This window comes from Xenopus tropicalis, chromosome 8 (genome assembly GCF_000004195.4).
Source record: "Xenopus tropicalis strain Nigerian chromosome 8, UCB_Xtro_10.0, whole genome shotgun sequence".
Lineage (NCBI taxonomy): Eukaryota > Metazoa > Chordata > Amphibia > Anura > Pipidae > Xenopus > Xenopus tropicalis.
In genome coordinates, this window is record NC_030684.2 from 76,828,041 (window position 1) to 76,846,432 (window position 18,392).

The following is an 18,392-nucleotide window of genomic DNA, read 5'->3' on the forward strand; positions in this document are numbered from 1 at the left end:
TTGTGAGACTACAATTTCATTGTTATTGTAACGTTTTATTACTTATCTTTCTTTTCAGCCCCTCTACTATAACTATATATCAGTCACTCTATAAAATCACTTACTAAGGTAAACTGTGCCCTAGCAACTAGATTATTGCTGAAATTTCAAACTGGAGAGCTGCGGCAATTGCAAATTGTCTCAGAATAGCACTCTCTAAATCATACTAAAAGTTAATTTAAAGGTGAACAGCCCCTTTAACCCTTTAAATGGCACCTGCCTCCATAAAACTTTTTTTTTTTAATTAAAATGTGCACCCACTCAGCAGTAGGCTATGGGCGGCAGGTGGGTAATCGTGTTGTGGCACAGAGGCTTGGAAATGGAAATGGAAATGCTGCTGGCACTAAAAGGGTTGATGGAGAACAAAAACATACATTATATGGCTAATACTGCTGTCTTTTTATACACCAAAATTGCTGTACCAACTGTTCCGTATTACACATGATCTTGCAGCACAGTATGAGGTGCCATTGGGCCTCATATTTATACCTTGGGATGCCCTGCTGCTTGTGTTGTGATTCCTTAATAATATAACAATAAAAAAAGAGGGTTATATTTTATTTTAGTCCATAGAAAACAGATAAAGGTTGAGTACAGGGGTTTATTCTTTTTTATTTGGACAAATCATTCTTGATCTATCTTTCCAAAGAGAACTTCTCTCTTCTTTAGGTCCAAAATGACTGTGTAACTTTGAGAATCAGGGATGTCTGGACCTGAGGAAGAGAGAGATTCTCTAAAGAAAGTGTGCTTTAAAAATTCATTGTTATTCCAAATAAAAATAAAAAAGATTCACCAAATAGCACAGCACTCTCCTTTTACTTTATTCTGCTATTCTCAAAACAGTTTAATGTATAATGTCCCTACCCTATCTCTACAGACCATCTGTATCCCTGAAACTCATTAAAACTGCTGAACAATTATTCACTAATTGTGCTGAAAGAATCATTACAAAGAAGAAAAATGTTGGGAGGTCTGGCCTAGTTGCTAAAATCCCAAATTAAATATGCTGATATTTACATATCTTCTTTCCTGCTATGCTCCATAGCGTGTTACCCATATTATTTACATCAAAACAGAATTATAATTATTTTTGCAAAAACAAGAATAAAATAAAAAGCTCAGTGATCGCTTACATGTTTTATTATTCTTAGAAATCCTTAGTCACTCCTATAGATGTGTTCATTTGTGCATGGCTGGAATAAGCCTGTATTATCATATGGTATGGCAATGACACTCTGATTAGCATAGCTGCAATAACCCCTAGGACTCCAAGAGCAGTCAGTTGAAATATGTAGCAAATTCCCCATATCTATTACAGGTTCCCAGTATAAATGCATAAGTGTGCTAGTTGCAAGTGTGCAAGTGGAATTGTTTTGGAATCCAGTACAATGCCCCACATTGCATTGCACTCCCCAGCTCTCCTAAGCTTGTCCTCTGAATGATGTGTATGCAAGGCATACTCCAGGCTATGCCCACATCTTATTCCTTCTGTTTGCAGTGTTTGTATAGAGAGTGAGGAGCAACTCTTTATATTGCATTCTAATGGAGTTATGCTGGATCTGCTGGGTCCCTTAGTTTTTACTATTTTGCTGCAGTCAGTCAGTGCACCCTAGGCAACTCGCATGCACATGTTTGTTCCCATGTTAGGGGGGGATTGCGATGTGCTGATGCACCAAAACAGGTAATGAGCCTGCAGTGGGTGACAAGGGCATGGAGCAGGGGAGTAGAAAAGGTACGTGCCTAGAACCCACAAGCATTGTGCCCTGGGTACATGCCTCTTCTGCCTACACCTATTCCATCCCTGCAGGCAGTAGCAGCAGTTAAATATTCTTATTTTGTTGGTGACAAGTAGGTGGAAGCATCCTATTGCAGCTTGACAGCCATTGCTGTGGCAATTTCTGTGCAGATGGGGAGCCTATCTGAAAAAGTAAAGGTGCAAAATTTCTGTGGGGGTATTGGATATTTTTAGATGGGAATTTGATTTGACACTGATACTTGAGAACAATTGGACAGTGACGGTTGTACTGATTTCTCATCCTTTACAGCCTGACCTTATATCATAAATTGGATGGTGGTTATTATTTGCTAATTAATTTTATAACTCTAGTGGCACAATATATCCTTTTGTTGATGGGTTTTATTAGCACACTTTCTAAACCTCTATACCTCTCTTGCCTCACCCAACCCACTTTCATTTCCCTGCTAATTATGGAGTGACCTTAAAAACACAGGAGGGTGGAAAGAAGATAAGAACCATATAATCTTGCACTACAAACATTTTTACTGCAAATCTCCATATTCAGCGTGTCGTGCCCCAGACAATGTGTAAGAAGATGAATAGCAAGCTGCATAGACAAAAACCATTGAGGATGACAAGTTAAATAAATGGTTTGCTCTTAAAATTCACACAGTAAGTTGAAGGTCACATCGCTAGATGCATCTCTTGAAGATAAATGGTGCAATCCACTCTATAGTTTTACTGGAGAAATTAGCAGTGAATGAGAGGAAGAGACCCACTGACATTCACAGGTCATTTTACATCTGCAGTTCCTCCATACTATTAGCCCATACACTTCTGCATTCCGCTTTAGAGAGGGTGCACTATTACATATGCTTAATGGGGAACTCCACAGATTTCAGCATAACTGATTTTTCACTTGACTCCCTCTTTAAAGAATACAGTTGGCACATGTGGTTAGGAGGTACAGTCATAAATTAAAAACTTGACAAAACTGTTATACTGTATGGGGCACATTTACAAAAGCACGAACGCTCGAGCGTTCATGCGAACGTTCCGAGCGTATTTTTGCCGATTTTTTCGTACGGCGCACGACTTTTTCGTACGCCGTACGACTTTTTCGGACGTTTGCACGAAAAAATCGGAAAGGTTTTACCGCTGTTTACAACTGTTCGGTACGAAAATTTCGTGACTTTCGGATCATCAATACGATATTATCGTGACTAATACGATTTTTTCGTAAGCATTTTCGTGATATTTGTGATCTTCTGAAATTTTCGTTTCCAATACGATTTTTTCCCATTCGTGATTGGGATTCGTGGATTAGTAAATGTGCCCCTTAGTCTTATAAAGGAACAGCGGTTTCTGTGAAGTCCCATGTAATAACAAAACTCTGCTGTGTTTAACAGGTGAAAAGGACAATCTGATGTAGAAGCAAAATGCCCCAATGACAGCAGCACATACTTCAGATATCAGATATAATGGGATTTGGGGTTAAAACCCATAGCCATCCATCTGTGAAGACATTAAACCGACAATACTTCATTTTCTTTACCTGTCACACAGACAGATGCTTCCAGAGCTTTCACTCTTTTGTCAAAGAACGAGAGGGAAGAGGGACATCCAGAAACTGCATGACAGCTCACAATTTGTCCTGGTGGTATTATTTGCGATGACATTAAACAGAGGAATGAAGGAAATGGCATACTGGCTTCCCTCACACAATAGATAACCTTCCAGTCGCATAAGAGAGCAGTTTTCAGAAGAGCAGATGTCCTATATATCTCAGACTATTCTGACAGTGACTGTGTGCAATAGATATCTGTTAGCATAGCAAGAAAAATGAATTGAAAATTACCATGTGGGTTTTGAAAAAAATGTTCCTGAAATGGTTGGAGGAAAGTACCCCAGGCTGCTGTGTTTGTTACAGAAGAGGAGCGCTGGGGTAAAAAAGAAGAAATTGCATCCACTGAGAGGTGCCTTAAAATTTCCCCCCCCCCTCCAGTGACATTGTCCTTGGCAAGGCTCTCTGGAGGGAGCTAAAAAAGAGAAAATGTAACTTCATACAGTACTTACCGATATTTTCTTTTCCTGGTTGCTATGGGCAGCACAATAAGGGTTTGTGTTTCCACCCCCACTAGGACAGGTTTCAAAAAAACAACTACTCACATATACACCCCCTTCCCCCCTCTGCTCTTTTCTTTTTTGTCTGAACGTTCTACTGAAAGGGTTGCTGTGAATGCTGCCCATAGTAACCAGGAAAATAAAATTTTGTTAAGCATGAAGTTACATTTTCTCTTTTCTCTGATCACTATGGCAGCTATCAAATTAAGGGGTATACAGTATTTATTATGCTGTGTAAAAAGTGGAGCATTATCAGTGATGTTGCCCAGGGCAGCCAATCAGCAATTAGATTTCAACAGTTAGAAAACCAAAGCAAAGCATCTGATTGGCTGCTATGAGCAACATCACCGGTAATGTTTCACTCCATTGTTTACACAGCATGATAAATGTACCCCTACGGGTGACATACCTTAGCAATCTACATGGGAGGGTCTAAACCACAACACCTAATGCTGCTCAAAATAAAAATTATATATTTATTCAGGATTACAAACAGATTACAAAACTCTTAAGCCCACATTTCTCTTGTTAGTGGACCAAACAAACCAAGTGGTGGTGTTTAAGGAAGGTATTTCTTGGGTGTAATGGAACAAATTTCATACAATGTTTTTTCATTTTGGGTTGGTGAATGAGTATACATAATCAGTTGCACCCACATCTGACCCACAACTAGTTACCTGCTAACCACCCAAAACTGCATTGCACTGGTAATACCTGGATACTTGCCTCAGATATCACTTTACCGGGTGTGGCAAAAAATCCACCCCTGATAGTGTTAAAAAAAAATTAAATTATGTTGTTTACCAGAACTTCACCCTTTTAGTGAAGATGGTGCAATTTCACTCTCTACACTAAAAATGCCCTTAGGCTAATGCCAGACCAGGCGTAGGGCGGATATTTTCGGCAAGCGCTTTTCCGCTTGCCGAAAATATCCGTCCTACGCCTCGTCTGGCATTAGCCTTAAAGATAATGTAAACCCTGATAACAACTTAAATGTAAATTGTGCTCAAAAAAGCAATTTTACATTATTTTTTTTCCAGTTTTTTCAATGCTAACAGTGGCACAACTATAGAGAAAGCAGACCCCGCAGTCAACAGTATTACATTCATTTATTTCCAAGGTTTACAATTCCTTTCGAAGCATAAGGTCTGTGGGAATAATGGGGTAGAATACTGTTAGCTAGGGTCTGGTCTCTCAGCCTTTTAAAAGGATTTCGACCCAAGTTGTGAATTACTTAAGGTACAGAGTTCAGTCCTGAGGCGAGTGGTAAAACCTGTGTGCTATACATATAAAATCACCTCAATAAACCCTAAAATCCATTGAAACTGTCAAACTGTTCAGCACACAAGGACACTGAAATGAGTGCAATCACACACATTCTGGTTCATATTGTCTAGCATCAAAATAAAATGTTCCATCTCTCTGTTACTATGGTGAAGCGTGCCGTCTGCTGCAAATTAAGAAATTTTCCATGCAAGGAGGTTCAGATAACTGTGACCCTTCCTGCTTCTTAGATGATGGTGTGTGAACTGTCAGAGTATGTGCAATTATAAGATAAATTAAAGGAAAGACTAAAGAGAAAGCATGATATTCTACATTTCAGATTCAGCACAAGAAGAAACTTCTTATAAAGCTAATTTGTCAGTGCTGTTACCCTAATATGTAGATGTATCTCAGTGCATAATCTCCGTTGTACTTACCTGAGCGCAAGGACTGACTCATTGTATTTAGCCGAGGTAATGACTAACCCACACACCTACATCAGGAAACATAGTGAATCACACATAGTGCTACTTGAAAGTATTTTTATATTAACCGCTTAACAAATGTAGGCTCCCTGCTAATAAAACCCTTACAAATATATACATATACAGAATGCACATGACTACAGCCAGACATCATTCAATTAGTAAAAATCCAGAAATAACAAGATGGTAATTCTGCTTATATTTACACTTTGTGCTCTCCAAGGCTTTTATAGAAAATTGCATCCCCCAGTCTACATGAAATATGTACCTGCTTATATGCCTATTCATTTTATTCCCATAAATGCCTCCTGTTCTCAGCCCACACTGAATCATGAAACGAGAATTTAACAATAATAATAAAATAAAAATGTTTTTGGTAGGGTTGCAAAAATACAGCTCTGATGACTTTCACTACTTTGTGGTTACATGAAAGTCCTACAGGTATGGGACCTGTTATCCAGAATGCCTAGGAGCTGGGGTTTTCTGAATAATGTAATTTGGTTGTCCATCATTTTTTTTTTTATGTTAAATAAACCCAATAGGATTGTTTTTCCTCCAATAAGGATTAATTATATCTTGTGTGAACTGGTAACAAGAAAACAGTTTGAGGGAGATATATTTTCCCTAGGTTCATCTGCTACTCCCTTATGTATAGCCGTCCTGAGTGGGTTAATTCCCCAGTGGAGTCTCACCTGGGGTATATTTAGCAGGCTAGATCAGCCTACAGTAAGAGAGAGTGTAGGGCTCAGACTGAGAACTGAAATCGATGTGAGAGGGTCTTTGCCTGTGTGGAGCAGCTTGCAATGCTGCGGGTATTTTTTCCCAAACAAAAGGACTCTCTCAAGGTACTGTGACTCTGGGGAGCTGTCTTTTGGTTTAGCCGGTAATCCCAGTAGGGGACCGGTAACAGAGAGGGAAAGCACCTTGCGTATTAGTTAGAGCCCAAGTGTGACATGGGTTTTGTTTACTTTTGTTTTGCTTACGCTCCTGCCTGATACCAGAGTCGGTTACTGTACACAATAAATGGACTTTACTCACCTAAAGAACTGTCTGTATGTCTGATCTTGCTTACACTTAGTTGGGCTTAAGTACAAGCTACTGTTATTTGGATTATTTGATTAAAATGGAGTCTATAGAAGACAACATTCTTGTAATTTTGAGCTTTCTCGATAGGGGGTTTCCATATAACAGATCCCAAACCCATACAAATTACTCTCCCAGATTGGCATAATGAGAAAATACCTATGTGACCAATCAGATTAAAGCACACATTTACTAGTCTGACTTCAGTGCATATTATCATAGCATACAAATGTAGCCACTTAAATCCTAACTAGCAATGGTTGTATTGATTAGATGTTTCTAGATAAATATCAGGATATCCCATGAAGGACTTACCCATTTTGAAAATAGACACCGTTTAGACATAGTTATATACTCATATCTTAGTTTACAAACTAACTGCAAATCAATGTGGTTTTGGTAAATTTATAAATCTAACTGTAGATATTAGTATCACAATAGCCTTGGATACTATGCCTGTTCAAGAACTCATCCAAGCCCCTTTAACAGAGCATTAACAGAATCTGCCATTACCACATCACTAGGAAGGGCATTCCCAACCTCACTGCCCTCATTGTAAAAAACCACCTATGCTGCTTCAAATGGAAGCTCTGTTCCTCTAATCTAGAGGGGTGGCCTCTGGTGTGTTCCTCTTTTCTATGGGAAAAAGATCCCCCCATTTTTTGTATATAATGTACATGTAAAGATTAATCATGACCCGCCACAAGTGTCTTTTCTCTAGAGGAAACATTCCCAGCCTTGACACTTTTTCCTTATACTTTAAATCCTCCATCCCTCCAGCTCATTAAAATCCTTCTTAAGGACTGGAGCCCAAAACCGCACCAGTCCTTTGGATCTTTGATCCAAGGGGCAACAAAAATATATAGTAGCCTACTCCTTAGCGTTACTACAGGCATTGAAACATAGTGCCTAGACACTGGTCAATGAATGATGACTAAATTAAAATGGCTAAGACATGGCATTGCTACCTGTTACTAGAGCCTGCTGAGCAGATGATCAGTGAAGATCGTATGACTCAAGTATCAAATCAACCAACCAATGACAACAATTCACGATGTGCAGTTTTACTCAATAGTATGTGAATGAACGTTCTGGCTTTTTCTGCTTAGCAGAAAACCAAGTGAATCTCAGGGTTCCATGTACCAGCATATTCTGCCTGGTGGGGTTATCTGCCTGGGGGTAATCAGTTGGGACAACTGGCAGGACTAAATCAATTTGCCATAGTTGAAAAATAACCCTTCTGTCTTAGTATTTAATTAAAATGGAGTGAATACAGAATAGCCTTATCTGCTAAAATCCTAGCCAGCCCTGTATTGTGCCAGCAGTAAATTCAATTCCAGTATTGCCCTTTGAAGAAAGGACACTTTCCTATTATTTGTGTGAATCCTTTTCTTCTTTCAATCTCTGGGGCTGTCCTTGTCTATGTGATAAACCATTCCTCTGATATTTGCGCTGACCTTGCATGTATGTTTTCATTTAAAAGTACAGTTTAAAAACTCCTAATTAAGCCACGGCAAACTGTTTCTGGTTGCAGAACAGATCTTGTTTCAAAGAATTTCACGGCTTGAGCAGAAATAGATTAATGGAAATATCATCTCTCGCTTTAGTCACGGAAAGATGTTCTCGCAGCGTGGCCTGTTAGTAGCACTCACACAGGAGAGATCAGTGCCCCCAGGATGTGTGGGATTTGCAGGGTGATTGTACTTCTCTGTATGATACAGAGGTGGACTTTCTTCCTACCATTATCACTGGAATTCCTGAAATCTAACATTAATCTTTATTCCCTTTGTATCTCTGAATAGCTCATTTTCTTTTTGACCTCATTCCTACGTTGTTCAAATTAACATTTATATAAACACATTATTTCTTTATGAAAGTTCAGGTACCAAGAGAAGCACAGGAAACCGATTTCTCTGAATTTAAAGGAGAATTAAGGCCCAATGAAACACTGGCTAGAAAAGCTGTTTTTACATCTGAACTTACTGTGCCAGCCAAGAGCTATATAAGCAGCCCTATAATAGATCAATGCATTCAAAGACATCCAACTCAAATAACCATCTTTGATTTTGGTAGGCCCAGGCTTTTTGTTCTCTTAGCTCAGGGGTCTTCAAAAATTATCAGATCATGAGCATAAAGCGAGGTTACATCTACCATAGAGAAGCTGAAGCTACAGGGCTGATTATTACTATGCTGCAGAATGCACTGGCCTCTATGCCGCCATCTAAAAAAATCTGAGTTCAGTACCAAGTTGTATCTTGAATTCTATATAGTCCCTGAGCTCAGGAAATTAAGAGCAGGCCAGAGCATGTGCTGGGAACCACAGAAAAATTATATGAGGGGCTACTGGAGGGCATTGATTAAGGGCTGCAGTTGTTGCAGAAGCCCAAAAGATAGGGTGTAACATGTATAGACCAATTTTTTATTGAGATCGATGACCTTTAGCTCTCCTTTTAAAGGAAAATATGTTACTGTGTCAGCTTACATATTCTGTCTCTGTATTTTTTTTAAAAGAATTCAAATTGATACACCTAAGCAGAAATCCCATCCACTAACTTTCACTAACGTCACGTGTGACTTCTAAATGTCTGTAACTCATTCCTCCCCGCACAGCGTGGGATTAAACTTTCAGCATGTTGCAACAGTGGCCTGACTGTGTCTTTGGAACGCAATCACTTCAACTGGATTCAACTTCACACAGCTACTCCATTGCCTTCTGAATACGGATGAGAATTCTGCCTTAGTGCCAGTCATCATCAGGCAAAGCATGTGGCTTATCAGATCTTCACAGATACACTTCAGTTAGGTTGCAGGGATTATTTGATGAAGAATCAGTGAAGGGCATCTAGCAGGACTCCGGTGGTTGATCAATTCCCAACATCCTCAGAAAGCAAAGGGTGGCTACAGGCAGTTAGCAAACATGCATTTTTTAGAAAAAAATATGCTCAACAAACATGATGTGGCCATGAATATATTATCCTTAGGAAGGACAGATTTTTTAGTACTATATGTGTACTTTGGTATTAAGAATCACTAAGTATTAAACACTGCAATGCAGGTAGAACATTTTAGATTTAGAGAGGTCTCGCACATAATCATAACACCACAGTAAGTGCACTTTAGAGTTAATGTAGTAACAGAGGCAATGATTGGTCCAGCAACCTATGTCAAGCTACCTTAACCTTAAAGTATCTATATCATTTGAACAATTTGGCTCTAGAGGATAATGACAAAAGCCCTACTCCCTAGAGAATAGCCATGTTCAATTTTTTGAGATAAAAACAAATCTAGTGAGGGAGATATAAAAGTATACTTCAGAAAACTTGGAATGATACAATGTACCCTTTTACATTTACTTGTGAATGTAATAACTACTAACTTACCATCACTGCTTCATGGGCTGATGGATTTCTTTTCATTATTTTGCATTTTCTGTAGTTATTTAGAATTTTGTGCAGTCTCTCCTTTGCTACTGGTCATTGAAGTTTGACAGCAATATGAATCTCCAACTATTCCTGTGCTTCTATAGCCATCTTCCAACAACTAAAACTCCAAGATAGGGAAAGCACAATTATGCCATTACTATAAGTTGTAACTAATAGCAACAAGCTAATTTAACTACAAGATTGTTTTGTGACCTGTCAACATTAACTTTGAGTTGTTGCTATATCTGCCTATGAACATTGTACTGTAACACCTGCTCATTGATTGCAAAAGTGCATCTCATCCATTAGAGCACTTTGTGCACCATTACTATTTATTTTTTCTTTAGTGTTGATTGGTGGGTTTTTGAACCCTCAAGAAAACCCTTGAGAAACACAAAGACATTTACCCTTTTAGACTATACAATAATTATTTACCACTACTAACTGTATATTTATATGTGTTTTTAAAAGTATTGTCAGTAGCAGCAACTCTGTTCCCTTATTGATTATTCCCATTGAACCCTTAACCAGCACTTATTTCTATAGAAACTTGGGTATCTATGAATTGCTATGCCTTTAAGAATAACATAAATACTTTAACTGTTAATTGAAAACAAACTACAACACATTTAAAGAGAGAAATGTACATTTAATGGCTTGAAGCAAAGAACATTTGTCTTTTTAGTTGCAGGTACAGAAGTATGCCTGGACAGAGTCATTCCAGTCACCAAAAAGTCAATTTTTATAGTCTTTCATTTGGTAGACTGTGCCAGCTGAAAAGGAACGATTGTTGCCAAGTTTTCCTTCTTTGCTCCACACTTTCAGGGTGCAACGGCTAGAAACAACCAGCGAGGAAATCTTGTTCTTCCAACCAGAGGGCATGTAGGGGAAGTCATCTCCATTTTTGGCATCCAAGTATGCTCCTCCGCAGGACTGGTCAAAATAAGCACTGCTGTGTTCAAACATCCTGGCACACAGCTTCTCTCCACTTTCATTCAGAAGCAGCACAGAACTGGGGCATTCAGCCACGAGGCTTCCGAAAAGGAAAGGCAGCACGAAGAGAGGAAGAAGTCTCATGGTAGCAAAGACTGAAATGTGCGTTCTGATGAGCTTTCTGTGTGCCACAGTTTCTTTTTAAATATATTTCTGAAGGTCGACCAGTATTGCAGTATTGATCATGGGAGGTTAAAGAACATGTGATAAATGAAGGTGCTTGAGAGCAAAAATGAATAAGCTCCTGTGTAGACTCAGGTGTGCAATTCACACAAAATGGTGTCAAGAACACTCCCAAAAATTTTATATGAATGAAAAAATTGTCAGTGGAGACAAGGTTCAAGATTGGTAGCTGGGTACTGGCCATAAATCAAAAAAGTAAAATTAAGGGAAGATATTTTGTTTATATGCTGCAAAATATTTCTGTTGGTAAGTACAGCAACAATTTAGTACTGCAAAAAACTGGAATTATAGCACTGGTATAGACCTGATACAGTCTATCTGAGTCACTGTCAAGCAACATAGAAATAATAGATTCCATAGCCACAACATCATATCTCATTTCTTTCTGTACTTAGCATTCACACTATGTGCTGGCTATAGATGACTTCTTCTTGGTCGGGGCTCATATATAATATGCCAACCAGCATTCATAGCTCTTGCAGATGCTCAATACATAGACTGATTGAAATCTTACATTTTGCTCTTAGAGTTGGTTGAGCTTTTGACTGAGAATTTGGTTCAAGGCACCAAGAGCATAATTGCAACTGAACCTGTGTTTGTTCGGAATGTTTATTGTGCAGTCTCTCCTCTGCTACTGGTTATTGAAGGTCCACAGCAGTGCTGTACAACTTCTGTGGTACCGAGGGCCGGAAATGTGGAGGGCCGATAATGGAAGCCAGTTTGACCAGTTCCCTTTTAGCCACACCCACTTCAAACCACACCATGTTATTACAAGAGCTTTTAAGACCATAGCCACACTAATGGTGGTAGCCCAGCAAAATCCTAAATAGTTGGTGCTAACTGTAGGAATATCACCCGTACCCATAAATCCATATGCCTCCTCTTCCCCTGTGGATAGCACAGCAACCCCCAGCATATACAGTAATTACACACCTTAGGGTTCCATATAATTAATATTTCCAAATGCTAACAATCCCCTGCCAGGTTCACCTTCTACAGGCAGCATATGGCAGGCCGAGTATGGCACACACAGGCAGCATAGGGCAGGCAGAGTATGGCACACACAGGCAGCATAGGGCAGAAAGAGTATAGCACACACAGGCAGCATAGGGCAGGCAGAGTATGGCACACACAGGCAGCATAGAGCAGAGAGAGCATGGCACACACAGGCAGCATAGGGCAGGCAGAGTATGGCACCCACAGACAACACAGGGCAGGTAGAGTATGGCACACATAGGCAGCACAGGGCAGGTAGAGTATGGCGCACACAGGCAGCATAGGGTAGGCACAGTATGGCACACACAGGCAGCATAGTTCAGGCAGAGTATGACACACACAGGCAGCATAGGCAGTTGAGGTCTGGCATGGTGCCGATAGACTGGCGAATTGCTAATGTGGTGCCATTATTTAAAAAGGGATCCTGTTCTCAGCCTGAAAACTATAGGCCAGTTAGTCTGACATCAATAGTAGGAAAACTTTTGGAAGGGGTAATAAGGGATAGGGTACTTGAATACATTGCAGTTCACAATACTATAAGTTTGTGCCAGCATGGTTTTATGTGTAACAGATCTTGCCAGACTAATTTAGTCGCCTTTTATGAGGAGCTGAGTAGGAACCTCGATGTGGGAATGGCAGTTGATGTCATCTACTTGGACTTTGCTAAAGCGTTTGATACAGTACCTCACAGAAAGTTAATGATCAAATTGAGGAATATTGGCCTAGAGCATAATATTTGTAATTGGATAGAGAACTGGCTGAAGGATAGATTACAGAGAGTGGTGGTAAATGGAACATTTTCTAATTGGACCAGTGTGGTTAGTGGAGTACCGCAGGGGTCAGTCCTTGGTCCTTTGCTTTTTAACTTGTTTATTAATGACCTGGAAGAGGGCATAGAGAGTACTGTTTCTATTTTTGCTGATGGCACTAAATTGTGCAAAACGATAAGTTCCATGCAGGATGCTGCCGCTTTGCAGAGCGATTTGACAAAATTGGAAAACTGGGCAGCAAACTGGAAAATGAGGTTCAATGTTGACAAGTGCAAAGTTAAGCACTTTGGTAGAAATAATATAAACGTGAACTATCTACTGAATGGTAGTGTGTTGGGGGTTTCCTTAATTGAGAAGGATCTGGGGATTTTTGTAGATAACAAGTTGTCTAATTCCAGGCAGTGTTATTCTGTGGCTACTAAAGCAAATAAAGTGCTGTCTTGTATAAAAAAGGGCATTGACTCAAGGGATGAAAAAATAATTTTGCCCCTTTATAGGTCCCTGGTAAGGCCTCACCTTGAGTATGCGGTGCAGTTTTGGGCTCCAGTCCTTAAGAAGGATATTAATGAGCTGGAGAGAGTGCAGAGACGTGCAACTAAACTGGTAAAGGGGATGGAAGATTTAAGATATGAGGTTAGACTGTCGAGGTTGTGGTTGTTTTCTCTGGAAAAGAGGCGCTTGCGAGGGGACATGATTACTCTGTACAAGTACATTAGAGGGGATTATAGGCAGTTGGGGGATGTTCTTTTTTCCCATAAAAACAATCAACGCACCAGAGGTCACCCCTTTAGATTAGAGGAACGGAGTTCCCATTTGCAGCAGTGTAGGTGGTTTTTCACGGTGAGGGCAGTGAGGTTGGGGAATGCCCTTCCTAGAGATGTGGTAATGGCAGATTCTGTTAATGCCTTTAAGAGGGACCTGGATGAGTTCTTGAACAATCAGAATATCCAAGGCTATTGTGATACTAATATCTACAGTTAGTATTAGTGGTTGTATATATAGTTTATGTATGTGAGTGTATAGATTGGTAGGTGTGGGTTGTGTGTGCTGGGTTTACTTGGATAGGTTGAACTTGATGGACTCTGGTCTTTTTTCAACCCTATGTAACTATGTAACTACAGTGGAGGAAATAATTATTTGACCCCTCACTGATTTTGTAAGTTTGTCCAATGACAAAGAAATGAAAAGTCTCAGAACAGTATCATTTCAATGGTAGGTTTATTTTAACAGTGGCAGATAGCACATCAAAAGGAAAATCGAAAAAATAACTTTAAATAAAAGATAGCAACTGATTTGCATTTCATTGAGTGAAATAAGTTTTTGAACCCCTACCAACCATTAAGAGTTCTGGCTCACACAGAGTGGTTAGACACTTCTACTCAATTAGTCAACCTCATTAAGGACACCTGTCTTAACTAGTCACCTGTATAAAAGACACCTGTCCACAGAATCAATCAATCAAGCAGACTCCAAACTCTCCAACATGGGAAAGACCAAAGAGCTGTCCAAGGATGTCAGAGACAAAATTGTAGACCTGCACAAGGCTGGAATGGGCTACAAAACCATTAGCAAGAAGCTGGGAGAGAAGGTGACAACTGTTGGTGCGATTGTTCGAAAATGGAAGGAGCACAAAATGACCATCAATCGACCTCGCTCTGGGGCTCCACGCAAGATCTCACCTCGTGGGGTGTCAATGATTCTGAGAAAGGTGAAAAAGCATCCTAGAACTACACGGGAGGAGTTAGTTAATGACCTCAAATTAGCAGGGACCACAGTCACCAAGAAAACCATTGGAAACACATTACACCGCAATGGATTAAAATCCTGCAGGGCTCGCAAGGTCCCCCTGCTCAAGAAGGCACATGTGCAGGCCCGTCTGAAGTTTGCCAATGAACACCTGAATGATTCTGTGAGTGACTGGGAGAAGGTGCTGTGGTCTGATGAGACCAAAATAGAGCTCTTTGGCATTAACTCAACTCGCTGTGTTTGGAGGAAGAAAAATGCTGCCTATGACCCCCAAAACACCGTCCCCACTGTCAAGCATGGGGGTGGAAACATTTTGCTTTGGGGGTGTTTTTCTGCTAAGGGCACAGGACAACTTATTCGCATTAACGGGAAAATGGACGGAGCCATGTATCGTGAAATCCTGAACGACAACCTCCTTCCCTCTGCCAGGAAACTGAAAATGGGTCGTGGATGGGTGTTCCAGCACGACAATGACCCAAAACATACAGCAAAGGCAACAAAGGAGTGGCTCAAGAAGAAGCACATTAAGGTCATGGAGTGGCCTAGTCAGTCTCCGGACCTTAATCCAATAGAAAACCTATGGAGGGAGCTCAAGCTCAGAGTTGCACAGAGACAGCCTCGAAACCTTAGGGATTTAGAGATGATCTGCAAAGAGGAGTGGACCAACATTCCTCCTAAAATGTGCGCAAACTTGGTCATCAATTACAAGAAACGTTTGACCTCTGTGCTTGCAAACAAGGGTTTTTCCACTAAGTATTAAGTCTTTTTTTGTTAGAGGGTTCAAAAACTTATTTCACTCAATGAAATGCAAATCAGTTGCTATCTTTTATTTAAAGTTATTTTTTCGATTTTCCTTTTGATGTGCTATCTGCCACTGTTAAAATAAACCTACCATTGAAATGATACTGTTCTGAGACTTTTCATTTCTTTGTCATTGGACAAACTTACAAAATCAGTGAGGGGTCAAATAATTATTTCCTCCACTGTATATAGCACAGGGAGAGCATGGCACACACAGGCAGCATAGGGCAGACAGAGTATGGCACACACAGGCAGGGTAGGGCAGGCCTGTGTGTGCCATACTCTGCCTGCCCTACCCTGCCTGTGTGTGCCATAATCTCCCTGGCCTATGCTGTCTGAGGTGTGAACAGGTGAACAACGTGGGGGTCTTACATCCTGAATATGACTGTGAAGAATGCAGAAGATTACAGCCTTGTGTAAACAATGCAGGGGCCAGTTAATCCCAGTACTGATACCATTTAAAGCTTACATAAAGGTCAGCACAGCAGCCAAACAGAGGGCGACCGCAGGCCACCAGTTTTGACCAAAGCAATATGAATCTTCACATCTACAGATTTTTTTAAAATTAATTTAGAAATTTTACATTGGGTTAGCCATTTCCTTTATTTCCCAGGGTGCCACAGCCATGTGGCTTTTGCTCTGATAAAATTCAGTCACACTTTACTGCTGCACTGCAAGTTGGAGGGGTATCACCCCCCTCCCAGCAGCCGAACAGCAGAACAATGGGAAGGGAGCAAGATAGCAGCTCCCAGTAGATATCAGAATAGCACTCAATAGTAAGAAATCCAAGTCCAGCTTGGGACTCCTCCAGTTACATGGGAGTAGGAGAAACAATTGGTTGAAAGCAGATCTAATGTGTAGCGCTGGCTCTTTCTGAAAGCTCAGGCACAATGCATTGAGATGGCTGCTGCCTACACCAATATTACAACTAAAAAAAAGTATGTTTGTTGACCAGAAGTAGCTGGTTGCTATCAGTTACAATACTGCTTTGTGACTTTTATTACATTAACCTTGAGGTGTTGTAATATCTCCCTAAGAGCATTGTTACTTTAATATCGATTGCAAAAGTGCAGCTCATCCAGTAGAACACTTTATACACCCAGCGCCGGATTTATAAACAGGTGCCCCGAGGCCGCCCAGATTCTGGGCCCCCTAACACCCCCACCCGCGATTGCGCATGCGCGAACACAAAAGCCACCCCCCCAACCGCGCGATCGCGCATGCGCACAGGGTTAAACATCCATACGGAGCAGTAGGGAGGAGTCCCCATTGCTCCGTATGGGAGCAAAATTTCAAAGTTTCAGGCCAGGTTGGGCCAGGTTGGAGCTGCAGAGTGCCATTGATTCCTATGGGAGGCTTCCAAAATCGTGCTCAGAAGGTGCAAAGCAGGAATGGTGTTTACAATTGTCCGGTACGAAAATTTCGGATCGCCAATACGATATTATCGTGACAAATACAATTTTTTTATAAGCATTTTCGTGATATTTGCGATCACCAGAAATTATCGCATCCAATCCAAATTTTTCCCATTCGGGATTCAAACTCGTAATTTCATGAATGTAGCCCTAAGTGTTGCAGTTAATATATTCTCGAATTTGAAAAATCTGGTTATGTACAGAAAACACAGATTTTGTGTCCACTACTAATAATTACATGTTTTACTTTGTCTCTTTTGTGGACAACCAAGTAATTTTAGGTTGTTTTATATTTACCATGAAAACCACATTAACACAGGCACTCTCCTTTAAACGCTTCTTTGTGCAAAAAACAAAGATCCTTTTATGTCTGCCAGCAGACATTTCAGGGATCCAGCCCCTTCATCGAGTGCTCATGTATGGCCACCCTTAGGTAATATTCAATAACAGTTAACGGGGACCTGTCACCCTAAGAAATAACTCCAAATTATTTTCTATATCGTTAGTTGAGCAATATAAACTTCAATTACTCAAGATTTATATTATTTATATAGTTTCCTTCCGGCTTGGAATTACTCAATCAAAGCAAGCAGGCAGGCGCCATTTTGTGGACACTGTTATGAAGGCAAGCTTTGTATCATGCCAAAATCTTGTTTATGCGCCAGAATGGGGGACCAGATGCCCATGCCTATACACTGGCTACACAGTTAGATGATGAGGAGGGAGGGGAAAAGTGAGATGTGCAGTGGCATCTAGGTAGTGCTGAACAGAAAGCTACAGTTATTATCTGCCCCGCCTCTATGCCTATGGGTGACAGGTCCTCTTTAAACCCAAATGGTGAGGTATACAGGTTTATAGAGACATTGCATCAAGAGATGCCCACTTGAATGTATTCATCCAGTTAAATTCACTCAAAGCGTGTATCAAGTACCCACTGTCCCTTAAAGGAGAAGGAAAGGCTAGTAAAGAGTTAATCTCAAGCTGCAGGCATACCTTGAATTGTCTCAATAGTGCCCTTCAGAAGATCAGAAGCCAAACAGGAAAAAGAAAATGCTGAGCTGTGTAGAGAAGATTCCCATAATGCAACGCTCCTGCACAAACACTGGGACCAGATCCTTAGCTTGCACATGCGCACACAGCAGGAGTGTCTGGTTGCCATGGCGACACAGAAGAGGACACAGCTGGCAGGAGGAGAAGCGAGGCAGCAGGTGGGGGGGTTGTGGCAGAAGGGGGAGACACATGTGTCAGGCAAAAATATGAAGGGAGATCAGACATTGCCGGCAGGTGCGGGGATCGGAGCGGGGGGGTGGGTTTGTGAGCCGGCAGGTGCGGAG

At 40.7% G+C, this 18,392-nt stretch overlaps 1 protein-coding gene across 1 annotated transcript; it reads right to left on the reverse strand.

Moving 5' to 3' along the window:
- Positions 1-10,782: 10,782 nt before the first annotated feature.
- Positions 10,783-11,453, reverse strand: LOC108645537 (syncollin). Its single transcript, XM_018090717.2, has one exon. The coding sequence runs from the start codon at positions 11,229-11,231 to the stop codon at positions 10,890-10,892; it is 342 nt and encodes a 113-aa protein (XP_017946206.2). The 5' UTR covers positions 11,232-11,453; the 3' UTR covers positions 10,783-10,889.
- Positions 11,454-18,392: the final 6,939 nt, after the last annotated feature.